Here is a 13,155-nt window from a genome sequence, read left to right on the forward strand (position 1 = left end):
GGGACCGTCGTTTGGAAACGCGCGCAGGAAAGAGAATTCTTTTATGCACACTGAGAGCATATAGAAACATAGATTGATGGCAGAAAAAGACCTCATGGTCCATCTAGTCTGCCCTTATGCTATTTCCTGTATTTTATCTTAGGATGGATATATGTTTATCCCAGGCATGTTTATGACTACTTCAGCTTCAACCAATTCTTCTATTCCTATCTCTCTTCTTCTATTCTTTCATTGATATATTTTATTCCTATATCTTCTCTTATCTTCTTTCTTAGATATATTTTACTATGAGTATATCCTCTATAAGCTTCATTATGTATTTTACTATGAGTATATCCACTATAACCTTCATTGTGTAATGGACAAAATCTAAATAAATAGATAGATAGATAGATAGATAGATAGATAGATAGATAGATAGATAGATAGATAGATAGATAGATAGATAGATAGATAGATAGATAGATACATACATACATACATACATACATACATACATACATACATAGTTACTGTGGATTTACCAGCCACATCTGCTGGAAGTTTGTTCCAAGCATCTACTACTCTTTCAGTAAATATGCACCAATCAAAAATTCCTTGTGTGTTGAATCACACTATTCCTATTCCATTCCAGTTTGTTTGTTTGTTTGTTTGTTTCTTTAGTCAAGTACCTATTGGTAGTATACAAAGATATAACAATGTTTATATACATGATACTAGTAGGAGAGAAACATTAGGACAGGGGATAGTAGGCGAACTTATGCATGCCCCTTACTGAACACTTAAGAATTGGGTGAGGTCAACAGTACATAGTCTAAGGGTCAAGTTTTGGGGTTAGGTGATGATATTCTATTCTATTCTATGTTAATTAAGTGCACTGATGAAATCCAATTTTTTTACTACCGGTTCTGTGGGTGGGGCTGGGTGGGCGTGGCAGGGAAAAAATACTACCTCCCCATTCCAGGGGAAGATACTGCAAAATTCCATTCCCGTCACAATCTGGGGTCAGTGATGGTATTTGCTGGTTCTCGGAGTCTAATAAGTTATTAAATAAATAAATCTAATAAATTATTATTATTAATTCTTCTCCAAACTGCTCAAAAATTTCTGCTACCGGTTCTCCAGAACTTGTTAGAACATGCTAGATTCCACCCCTGGTTAAGCATGTGTGTTGTTAAACAGGGCAAAGCCTGGTATTAAAAGGAGATAGCTAAACGATAAATGCAGAATAAAGAGATGTATCAATGGAGTTTTGAAATCAGAGCCAGGGAGAGCGAGCTTCAGTCTTGGGTGTGAAGTTGGGGCAGAATGGTTTTTTGTGTTAAGAAAACGCAATGAAGACGCCTGTCAGTCAAGGGAAAGAGATACTGTGGGGTCCAGTCTGAGTTGGTCCCTGAGACCAGAGGTTTATTCTTCCAAGCTTTCGGACCCGAGCTGGAGCCCATCCTAAAGGATTGTGATAACTTTTAAGATGCATAGACTTCAACTCCCAGAATTCCACAACCAGCAAGAGTGGAAGTTCACGTTAAAGTTGGCAATGTGAAAACCACTGGGGAAAAATTAGAAAATATACATTACTGGAGTTTGTTTGGTGTAATTGTCCTTTTGCTCTCTATGGATTCAAGCAGAGACAAATGCTCGTTTTCATGACAGATGTTTTATAAATGATTGGAGTCCCAATGAGCTTTTTTGCCAAGTTCAAATCTTCATACTATGACAGCAATCCTCACAGAATGAAAAACAGTGTTCTGTGAAAGCCGGTATTCTATTCCTATAATGACTAACTAGGGCCTGTAAAAAGCAGATTAGTAGCATAAAGGCACCTCCTGTTTTTGCCAACTAATATACACAATATGTAATCATGATAGATGCTGGTAGATGCTAGTAGTCTTTCTATGTTTTAAGTGTTTAAAAATCTTTTAATATATACAGGCTACTGGGCATAATATCCAAAAGCTCCTTAGTTCAGTTATAGACTTTTGAAGTACTTTCCCATCTGTTCAAAATTTCCCATCTATGGAATTATAGTTGGAAGGATCCATATCAATGCAGAATCTATTGACTAGAGCAGTGGTCCCCAACGTTTTTTCCACCAGGGACCAGTTTCAGCAAGACAATTTTTCTATGGCCCGGTGGGGGCGGAAAGGGGTGTGGTTGGGGGCGGGATTAAGCATGGGGGTGCTGGTCCTCCCCGCCCCTCTTTCCCGCCATCGCCCTGTGGCCAGCAGAACCTGCCTCCCGAGGCCTCTTGCCCAGCGGGAGCTAAGCGCTGGAGAGAGGGGGTTAGGCTAGCCCTCCTGCCTCCCCCCAGCCAAAAACGCAAAAGCGCCCCGCGGCAGAAGCCAAAAGAGGCTTGAGCCTCTCGGTCCTTCCCGCCCCTCTGTCCCGTCCATCGTCCTGTGGCCGGCAGAACCTGCCTCCCGAGGCCTCTTGCCCGGCGGGAGGCGAAACACTGGAGGGATGGGGTGGCGGCATGAGGGCCGGCAGCTGCTGACTCCACGGACCAGTGCAACATGCCCCGCGGCCCGGTACTGGTCCGCGGCCTGGTGGTTGGGGACCCCTGGACTAGAGCACCTGTAAACACAGAATATAGGACAGTGCTTCTCAAAAAGTGGGGTGCAGTGATACCAGGGGGTTTGTGTGACCCTGGGGAACATGGGTGGTTCCTCTCAATCTGTTCCCCCAGACAGCGGTATTTTCCCAGTTGCACCCAGAAGGTAGGCAGGGAGGGGGGCAGCTGCATGAGTTCTTGGTGGGTGTCGTGATAGCCATGAACGGTGTGGCGAACCTGCTGCTGGACAAGGCACATTCTCTGCAGCTGGGCAAAAACATCAAATGGCATCCTAAAGCCTCCTTCCATGCCATTCACTGGGAATGCCTGGCAGAGGTGGCACTTACAGGTCAGGCCTGCGACCCCAAACCATCAGCTTGATTAAGGTAGCTTGGCTCAGTGTCAAGAGGGCCAAAACCATGGTAGCCTATGTCTGCCTAACCAAAACAAGTTCCATTGAGTTTGGTGTGACTTACTCCCAGGTAAATGGGTAGAGCAGCCTTCTCCAGCCAATAGTTTGCTTGCAGCTTATAAGTAAAATGATATTAACACTAAAATTCCATTGGGGCCCAGATCGGAGAGTTGGCAGGGGAGGTACAAAATGTTTACTTCTTCCTGTGTGTGTTGAACAGAAAATAATTGAAAAGCACTGGAATAGAGTTATAAAGGTCTATTCCGGGGGTCTCCAACCTTGACAACTTTAAGACTTGTGGAATTCAACTCACAGAGTTCCTCAGGCAGCTGACTTGTGAGTTGAATTCCACAAGTCTTAAAAGTTGCTGAGGTGGCAGACTCCTTTTCTAGTCCACCCTCTGGACTTATACCATTCTACCAATGGGTGTCCAGTCTCTTCTGAAACCCTCCAGCGATAGAGCAGCTACAACTTCCAGAGTTAAGTTGTTCTGTTGATAGATCAGTCAGGAAATTTCTCTATAGTTCTAGTTCATGATCTTCTACTCATTACTCTTGTCCTGCATTTGGGTGTTTGGAGAGCAGGTTGATTCATTTTCTATGACAGCCCCTTATGTACTGGGAAGATCACTCTTAGCCCTTCTCTTGATTAAGACTAGGCATACCTCATTCCCTTAATCATTTATCATAAACCATATGGTTTAGCCTTGACCCATTATCTTTGTTGCTCTTCTTTGCACTCTTTCTATGGTCTCAACATCTTGACCAGAATTGAATGCAGGATTCGAAGTATAGTCTTAACAAGTGCAGTATAAAAGTGGTACTACAGTAGTCCCTCACCTATCGCTGGTGTTACGTTCCAGACCTGGCCGCGATAGGCGAAATCCGCGATGGGGAATTTATCGACTGATAATACTTATTTAAGTATTTATATTGTAATTGTTTGGTAAGTTTTCATTGTTTTAAGTGTTTATAAACCCTTCCCACACAGTATTTATTTTAGATACAGTATTTAAATACAGTATTTACAATTTTAGATTTATTTATTTTTTGAAAAACCTGCCGATCGAGTTCGGCTGGCTGTTTAAATCTGCCGATCGACTTCCTCAGAAACCCGCGATGAAGTGAAGCCGCAGTAGGTGAAGCGCGGTATAGCGAGGGACTACTGTATCACTTCCTTTGATCTTTAAACTAGCTCTGTTGATGCAACCTAAGACTGCATTAGCTTTTTTGAACAGATCCAGCAAACCTCTGGTTCCTAATTAAGTGGTCTACAAGGACACTTTGATCCCTCTCACAAATTGCTACTGTTGCCAGATACCACCTATTCTATATCTTCTTGAAGATTTCTGGTGAAGAACTCACCGCTTCATGTCTCCTGTCACTCATCTTTTACTTATATTGAATATGCATAGATCCTTTAACCACTCCTTTTAGTGTTTGGTTTCTAGCCCTTCCCTAAATATACAGTAGAACCTCGACATACGAGCTGCTCTATATACGAGCATTTTGAGATACGAGCTAGGAGGGGAGAGATATTTCTGTTCGACTCCCGAGCTCAAATTCGAGATACGAGCCGAGGCCAAGTCTTCGCTCCGGGCTGTGCCCCCTCTGAGCGCTCACCGCCTGTCCCTGTCAGCGGCCCAGCCACCTTCACCCGCCCGGACAACCGCCTCCTTCTCCCTTCCCCGTGGGAGCGCCGCACCTCTTGTCTGCCCGGCCCGAGAGGCACGAAACCGCCGCTCATGCCGGGCGGCCCGCCTGGAACGCCAGCACTGCCGCCGGGCCGATTGCCGAGCGGGGGCGGGGCGCGGGAGGCAGCGCCGCGCCAGCCCCCTCAGGCCGCTCCGTCCGGGATGGGGCTCCTCCGGAGGGACGCATGGGGTCTCGGGAGGAGCCCCATCCCGGGCGGAGCGGCCTGAGGGGGCCGGTGCGGCGCTGCCTCCTCCCGCGCCCCGCCCCCGCTCGGCAATCGGCCCGGCGGCAGTGCTGGCGTTCCAGGCGGGCCGCCCGGCATGAGCGGCGGTTTTGTGCCTCTCGGGCCGGGCAGACAAGAGGTGCGGCGCTCCCACAGGGAAGGGAGAAAGAGGCGGTTGTCCAGGCGGGTGAAGGTGGCTGGGCCGCTGACAGGGACAGGCGGTGAGCGCTTGGAGGGGGCACAGCCCGGAGCGAGACTTGGCCTCTGCTGCGGCTGCTGCCCGCCTGCTTCTCTCTCCCTCCTTCCCCGCGGTGCTTGGCGAACGGAGAGGCGGTCGCTTCGCCTGCCGCTCTGCTTCCCTCCCTCCCTCCGCAGACCCAGAGACAAAACAAACAGAAAGGAGGCACGGAGCGGGGGGAGCCGCCTGGCAGACCGCCTTTGTGTTTTTGGCTGGGGGGGGAGAGGATTGGGAGGCTCAAGCCTCCTTCGGTGGCGGCGGTCGGTTTTTGATTTTTGGGCTTGCACGCATTAATCGCTTTTCCATTGATTCCTATGGGAAACAATGTTTCGTCTTACGAGCTTTTCGACTTACGAGCCTCCTCCCGGCACCAATTAAATTCGTAAGTCGAGGTATTACTGTACTCATTTGTCACTTTTTGAACAGTAGAGAAATTTTTGGGAAGAAATGTGACCATAATATTTTTAATACCTTTATAGAAGTTTGACTTCTTGAGCAATTTTTATTGTTACAATTACCTGAGCATCTGAATTTATACTTTGACAAAAAATTAACAATGGGCTTTTTACAGTCCAGTACTTCTGATCTCTCTTGTGATTCTGGGAAAGAAATGTGCAACATTTTCTTCTCACAATAAGAGCTGAAGATACTAAATGGATTCAATTTAAACTTCAACTTAAGTTGAAGTCTGTTGGAGATGTGCTAATATGATCTGTTAAACATCACAATGAACATAATTGATGAAATTTCATCCAGTAAAAATAAGAAATATACTGTCATGTATCCTGTCATGACCTTTCCTAAAGAATATTCACGGGTACAGGTATGAACCCGAATATGCCAAGACCTTCATATATAATTTCTATTTTATACTCAGCAATAGTACCAGTACCAGACTCTCACAAGCCTTTAGGTTTCCACAATAAATAAAGAAATACAAACTGCTCAAATGACTTTTATTATTGCAACATAACAAGGCATAAGAACAAAATTTAGAAATTACAATGCAAAGGGACCTTAAAAATGACTTTTCATTCTGATTTTAGAAATATTGCTAGCACAATGCTTACAATATTTTTTTTAAACAAATGCTTCATGGTCAAGACTCTGTTAAATATTCTGAGTTCGACTGTTTAAAATATTTTTTTTTGTGCTTGGGATATCCAGCCCCTACTTCCCCTGTAATGAAGTGCAGTAAAGACAAACAAAAGCTATTTAAATTAAAAGTTTGAATAAGCTACACTTTTCCAGACTGCAAAAATATATACAAGCATTTGCTTTTTCCTGAACTAATCATCTGAGCCATAAAAATATTAAACAGCCATGCCCTATAGAACTAGGGCCTCAGCTATTTTAATTAGAGCTATCCTTTATTTTAAAAATATAGGGCAGAAAGCCTTTTGTATATTTATACATTAACAATATTTCTAGGTCACTAGATGAATAATGTAACATTGTGTAGAGCATCAACTATATTCCATACTTATGTTACCTCAATTTTAAGTCTGAATTGTAAATGTTCAATAATTAAATGTTATTAAAACAAATAAGCAAAGAATTCTAAGGCTTTTTCTCCTCCAAAATCTAGGGTTTTTTAATATATACTTCAGATGTTCTGGTAAATGCCAGATAAATCTCTCTCCAGAATCAGTATATGACCTTCTCCATCCAAGTAGATAATTTGTATAAGAAAAGTTTTTGTGTATATTCCTTTGAATGTACATTGAAGGGGAGGAAAATTAAATTGTTTTCATAATTCTGAGAAACAAAAATGGAAGAACAATAGGCTATTTATACTGTTTCAAAGGAGAATTCTAAAAAAAAGTCAGTTATAAAAATGATTAAGCCCATAAGCATTCAATAGCCCTGAATTAATTCATTCTTAGAGTCTGGATGGGTAGATATGCAACACTTTTCTTACTGACCAATTGGTTTGATCTTTGACTATGCTAGCTAGTTCTCAAAGGATTCTGCTCTTCTTACGCAGTAGGACAATACAAGTATGTAACTATCAACATGCATTACTGATTTCTGAAAATGTCACCACCTCTTCTACTGAGTTCTGGAGCAGCATGCAGAACACAGAATTTTAACAACTTGGAGGAAAAGATGCAAGGTAGCAAAACTGGGCAAAATAACTAAGAGCATTTGTTAAAAACTTGGGAGTATAATTTAATTACCATTCTGAAGCTTTAATTGACATTATAAAAACATAATCATTGAAATTTAAATTAGATGTAAAACCAAGTGCTGCCTAAGTTGTTAATAAGAGCTGGTCAACAGTCTAAATCATAACAACACATAATTTCCACCCTCTAAAAAAGTTAATGATTTAAAACAGTATTTGGAAGTATGCAGGAATGTAATTTTTGTGCCTCAGTTTCTTACCAACAGAATTCTATGCCTGTTTATTCAGAAGTAAGTTTCACTCTGTTCAATAAGATTTAGTTACAAATACACATGCACAGGATTGCATGTCCAGATATATTCATGAGGCAGTTTGGTTGCAATGGATAGACCACCACTGGGAAATAGGAAGCAATGCTCCCGCATCTAGAGAAGAACTAGAATTGACAGTTAATGGCCATTTGTATAGTTTTAAACTCAAGCTACAAAGAGGACTGGAAATAATTTCCAGTTGTTTCCACCTGAAAGAATTATCTTTCTAATTTACTATTAAAGTACCATCATCAAAACTAAGTACATACTTAGTTGAAAATGGGTTAAAATTCCTGCAAATTTGAAGAGGCACCTTCAGATGGAGGAATAACCTGAGGAATGTGATCGTAGTGGTAAAAATAAATAAAAGTGCTATGCTATGGATGCGTGCATTAAGGTCTACATATCCCTCTACTCTGTTTGAACAGAGATGGCTCTGGGATAAGTTTTGGGAGAGTGGAAACAGTCAAGCCTCAGTGGGTAAAGAACACATAATGCAAGTCATGGAAATGCGTTTAGCACCCCCAGAGTCTGAATGCAAACAAGTGCTGTTAGAAAAAGCTTGCTGCAATGCTACAGCTATGAGTGGACCTCCCAGTTCTTCAGCAGCAATACTTTGCTACTAACACAGGAAGAGAAAGGAACTATTTTAGAAAAAGAAGAGAAGAAAGGAAAGGTTAAGGAAAAGAAGAGAAGGAAAGGAAAAGAAAAGAAGAGAAAAAAGAAAAGAGAAAAGAAAAAAATCCACTACAGTTAATGAACATGATGCAAGACATATCTCCAGAAGTATAACAACCTCTGGTCAAGGAAGATTTCATTTGTAGTTTTTCATTTTGGATTTCTGTAACAGACTTGGAAGAAATCTAAAAATAGAAGGATAAAATGACAGAGCAACATTCATTTACTTACATACTAACATTTGTTTAAATAAATGAAGATCAAGTCCTGTTTACAGTAAGAAGTGCAACTAGCAGAGGCAGTGAAGAACTCACACCCTATATGAATTTATGTTCTTCTGATCCAAATTCTACAAAAAGTTACTCTTGTCCAAATCCTTCCGTTTCTTCAATTGCAAACAATAACTTTTCCTTTAGCTGTTCATAACTCTTATATGGTGGCAAATCCAAGCGATTGAAACTGAAAAGAAGCAGCAATCTTAATAACACTGAACATTTGAACAAAACAATGCAGAAGAAAAATAAGAGCATCCAACTCAACAAATGATTTTCTTTGCTTTGATGTTGATTTATAGCAACTCTGACGAATAGCATGCTTTTTCCCATGTCTACATCATGCATTAACCCACTTCACTCTATTTCTTGAGCTTAATTATTATGTAACATATGAACTACCTATATATATTATATAATTAACTCCTTTTATTGAATATTTGTGATTTGAATGATATCATGATATGCTGTGTAAAAGAGATCTGCTTCTGAGTAGACAAGAGTGAAATAGAAACACTTTTAGTGTAATTATCTAACAACTTTTACAGCCCTATTTCTAAAGGAAAAAATTATCTTGTGGGCCAATACCACAATGCAACTTTCTCTATGATTCAAAACAGTTTAGCTATTTATTTACAAAAATATAAAAGTACCCCTAATTGTTACAGAATGGACACATAACTTGAATAATCTAATTACTTACCATGTATGGCTTCTAGGCAACCAGTTTTCTTTACCAACTTTTTCAACGCAGAATTTTTGGGGTCCATTACTCCCTAAAATGTTTTTTTTTTAAATTAAGATATGAGACAAAACAAGTGGTATTAAATAAAGTGAAAATTAAAGCTGCTGCTGAGCAGATATTTTTGTTAAGAAGTAGTAAGTTCTTTTGTGTTTGTGTCACTATTATGTAGTAGCCATATTAATTTCTGATATATTTATTTATTTATTTATTTTATTTATTCGGTTTTTATGCCACCCTTCTCCTTAAGACTCAGGGCGGCTTACAACATGTTAGCAATAGCACTTTTTAACAGAGCCAGCATATTCCCCCCACAATCTGGGTCCTCATTTTACCCAACTTGGAAGGATGGAAGGCTGAGTCAACCTTGAACCGGTGATGAGATTTGAACTGGTGACCTACAGATCTACAGTCAGCTTCAGTGGCCTGCAGTACAGCATTCTACCTGCTGCACTACCCCGGCTCATAAATAAGAGTGCCATCAGGGGCAATGTATTAAAAACAATGCCATGCCAAGTTCTTCCATTTGTGTTGACTTACATAGAACCTGAAATTCATTTCCAGTTCCACAAACTGGAACTGTTTGTGGCACTGGAATAGGGAGTCTAGGTGATGGTGACCCATATCCACCAGCATGTAGTTTAACTACTGTAACACATATTATATAAAGATGACTCAGAAGCTGCAATTGGTAAGAATGCAAGAGTGAGACTACTGGTAGTCAAGCCTACCACCAAAGTGCATCTCCAAGCTCGAATTTAGGGACTGCTTCTCTAAAATGTTTTTGCTCATTTTTATCAGATCATCAAATGAGTGCCTGTTCAAGGTCTTGCTTCCTCAAGAAGTAAAAACATTGGGATCACAGGCAGGCCTTCTCTGTGTAATAAGGCCATTTTTGGGGGGAACATTAGCTCACCCCCAAAGATGAACTTGAGCTTTTTAAAGGTTATCTCCCTCCTAGTCAAAGTGATTTATTCTAAGTTTCTTTCTTGTGTTTTGACTATGTAATAGCTTCTTAAAGTCATTTTTGGCTTTTTAATACCAAGGCCATCTCCTTCAAATAGGGAGTTTGCTTAACTGTAACTTTGCTTACTGTACCTGCATGAGGGTACCAGATCTCTCATACAAAGACTTTGTAGAAGTTTGTTTGTAAAGAACAAAGGTAGAGCAGACCTACTTCTGAAGTCTAACTGAAGTGAAAATGACTACAAAGTCATTGGGCTGGCTAACCAAATATTATTTTGAGTTGCGGAAAGAAATAGTTTATCACTGGTTATGATAAAAAACAATTTAATTACAAAATAATATGGGCCATAAAATGTGCAATGGTTGGGATTCAGAAACTGGTTCTTGATGCTTTAATGATCCACAGACAGATGTTGCGTTCGTGTTTCTGTATTTTTGTATGTATTTAGTAATTTTTACCATTTCGATTGGTTCTGCTTTATATAGGTTGTTGTAATAATCTTGTATTATTTGCTTTTTCTGTTGTTCCATGTGTTGTATTGTCCCGTCTTTATCCTCTAATTGATAAATTTTTCGCTTCTCATTTTTTTGATTTTCTGTGCAAGCCATCTACCTGGTTTGTTAGCTGTTTCAAAGTATTTTTGTTTCGTTTGTTTTAAATTTCTAATAAATTCTTGCTGTTCTAATATATTTATTTTGGATTTAGCTTCCCTTAGTGATATTTGTGTCTGTTTGTTAGTTGGGTTTTGTTGAAGAGTTTTTTCCAGGTTAGCTATTTTATTTACGTAGTGATTATATTCTGCCTTCTCTTCTTTTTGTTTTTTAGCTGTATATGATATAGTAATTCCCCTAGTATATGCTTTCAGTGTGTCCCATAGTATTTGAGTTGAGGTGGGTTGTTTCTTATTTTCCTCTAGAAATATTTTTATTTCTTTGTTTAACATTTCTGTATATTTTTCATCTCGAAGTAGGTTTGTATTTAATGACCATCTTCTAAATTCTTTCTTTTCCCCCTGCCAAGTGATTGTTATTGGGTTATGGTCAGCCCACGTATTTGGTTCTATGTCAACAGATTTTATTTTTTTGTGCATATTCTTACTTAGCCATACCATATCTATCCTAGAGAAAGAGTTGTGTGGGGCAGAGTAGAATGTAAATTGTTTTTCATTTGGATGTATTAATCTCCACATATCTACCAGATCTAGTTCATCTGTCATTTTCTCAAATGTGGTTGGTAGTGTGGCTCTTTTTATTTTACTCTTGGTTTCTATTTTGTAGTCCAATTTTTGGTTCACTATTCCGTTATAGTCTCCTATTATACATATATTTGTTTGGTTAAATTGTAATAATATTTCATGTATTTTTTTATAAAATTGTTTCAATTCATGATTTGGTGCATATATATTTACTAATAATATTTTCTCTCCTTTGATTTCTACTTCTACTATAATATATCTTCCTTTTGGGTCAGTTTTTATCTCTCTTGGGTTTAATTCTTTTTTCACATATGTGGCTACCCCTCTTTTCTTTTCTTTTTCATCTAGAGAAGTGTATAGCTCTCCCAATTTGGTGTATTCTAAATATTTTTTGTGTGCAAGTTTGATATGTACTTCTTGTAGACATATTATCTGTGCTTTCTGTTTCAAGAGTTTGGAGAGCGTGTTTCTGTATTTTTAGAAGCACTGCACAGCCACAATAGATCGGCCTAGTCTTCTAACATTTCTAAAGTGATTCATTCTGCAGCATAAATGACCATACCTCTAACAGTTCAGAGGAATGTACTTGAAGGAAGTATGTTTCTTCAAAAAGAAATGGGATTTTATTCAGTTATTTCTACTGTCAACAGAGAGTGAAATGATGCAAAGATGCAGAATAAGGCAGTGTATCTATTTTTTACTATTCCTATTTCTTCTACAATATTCAGCGCTGTGTTCTAAAGAAATCCCAACCTTTCTTTTGCAATAACTGAAGAGGAAGAAGCAGAAATTATCTATAATAAACTGTCAGAATTATCAAGGAGTAAAAATAACCATCCTTAGAATCAATCCTTAAATAGCTCAAGTAAGATAAAAATACTTTCCCTATTAAAGTAAGGTACAATATTGTTCAATTATATTGTGAAAATTATCTTTTGAAGATGTGCACAATATTTTTTCCATAATCCATTCCTTGCATAGAATGACATGTTTTGCCATGGACAGAATCCAGAATGTGGCTTATCTACATATTAAAAAAATACTTTGTGTTCTATTTTAGTTGGAAATTGCTTTTTGCGAATGGAGCATTCAATTTCTGTCTGGGCCAGATTGGTGGTTTTGTAAAGATTTGTGTGGGGAAGCTGAACTTCATATGCATGAAATAATGTGTGTAGCCTCCTCAATGTAGGATTGATTTGCCCAATTGACAGACTGCAGATACTCAAATGCACCAGCCTTGTAATCAGTCAGGCCATGTCTCAGGACAAATCTAGCACTCTTCTGAAACAGTGCAACATTTGTGTATAAAAATAGCCTGGTTTATAATACAAGCAGCTGTTGCTGTGGCAGGCAGCTGTCCAGTCTTGTCTACAGCTCAAACCAAAACGACCATGGAGAGAAGTTCTCACTGACAAGACAGCATGTTAGCAACTGTCTAAAATGGCCAATAAATACAGAAAACCTATTGCTCTAATTTAATGGTCATGTGGATAGTTCCAAAGAAGATTGTTCCAAGGCTAAATCCCACTGTATTATATAGTCAGAATATCCACAACTGTTTCAGGGTTTGATTTATCTGAAGCCGGAACATTTTGGATTTCATTTTATCCTTGTTGTGGCCAATATGAAACAGAATTTTCAGTATGCAATATTTGAACTAAAGGAAACATTTATTTTTTCTCTTCATTCACACTGTTATCCACTAACTGTGCGCAAAGTGTCCTAGTTTAAAAATGGTTATATT

At 39.4% G+C, this 13,155-nt stretch overlaps 1 protein-coding gene across 3 annotated transcripts in view; it reads right to left on the reverse strand.

Moving 5' to 3' along the window:
- Positions 1–6,057: 6,057 nt before the first annotated feature.
- ITCH (itchy E3 ubiquitin protein ligase) overlaps positions 6,058–13,155 on the reverse strand; it is an 82,218-nt gene continuing 75,120 nt past the window's right edge. For all 3 annotated transcript variants that reach the window (XM_070744862.1, XM_070744864.1, XM_070744863.1), the window contains 2 exons: positions 9,211–9,283; positions 6,058–8,694 (listed from right to left, as the gene is read on the reverse strand). In XM_070744862.1, coding sequence (XP_070600963.1) covers positions 8,595–8,694; positions 9,211–9,283 — 173 coding nt within the window. In that variant the 3' untranslated portion in view covers positions 6,058–8,594. The remainder of the gene's footprint in view (positions 8,695–9,210; positions 9,284–13,155) is intronic.

This window comes from Erythrolamprus reginae, chromosome 3 (assembly GCF_031021105.1).
Source record: "Erythrolamprus reginae isolate rEryReg1 chromosome 3, rEryReg1.hap1, whole genome shotgun sequence".
Lineage (NCBI taxonomy): Eukaryota > Metazoa > Chordata > Lepidosauria > Squamata > Dipsadidae > Erythrolamprus > Erythrolamprus reginae.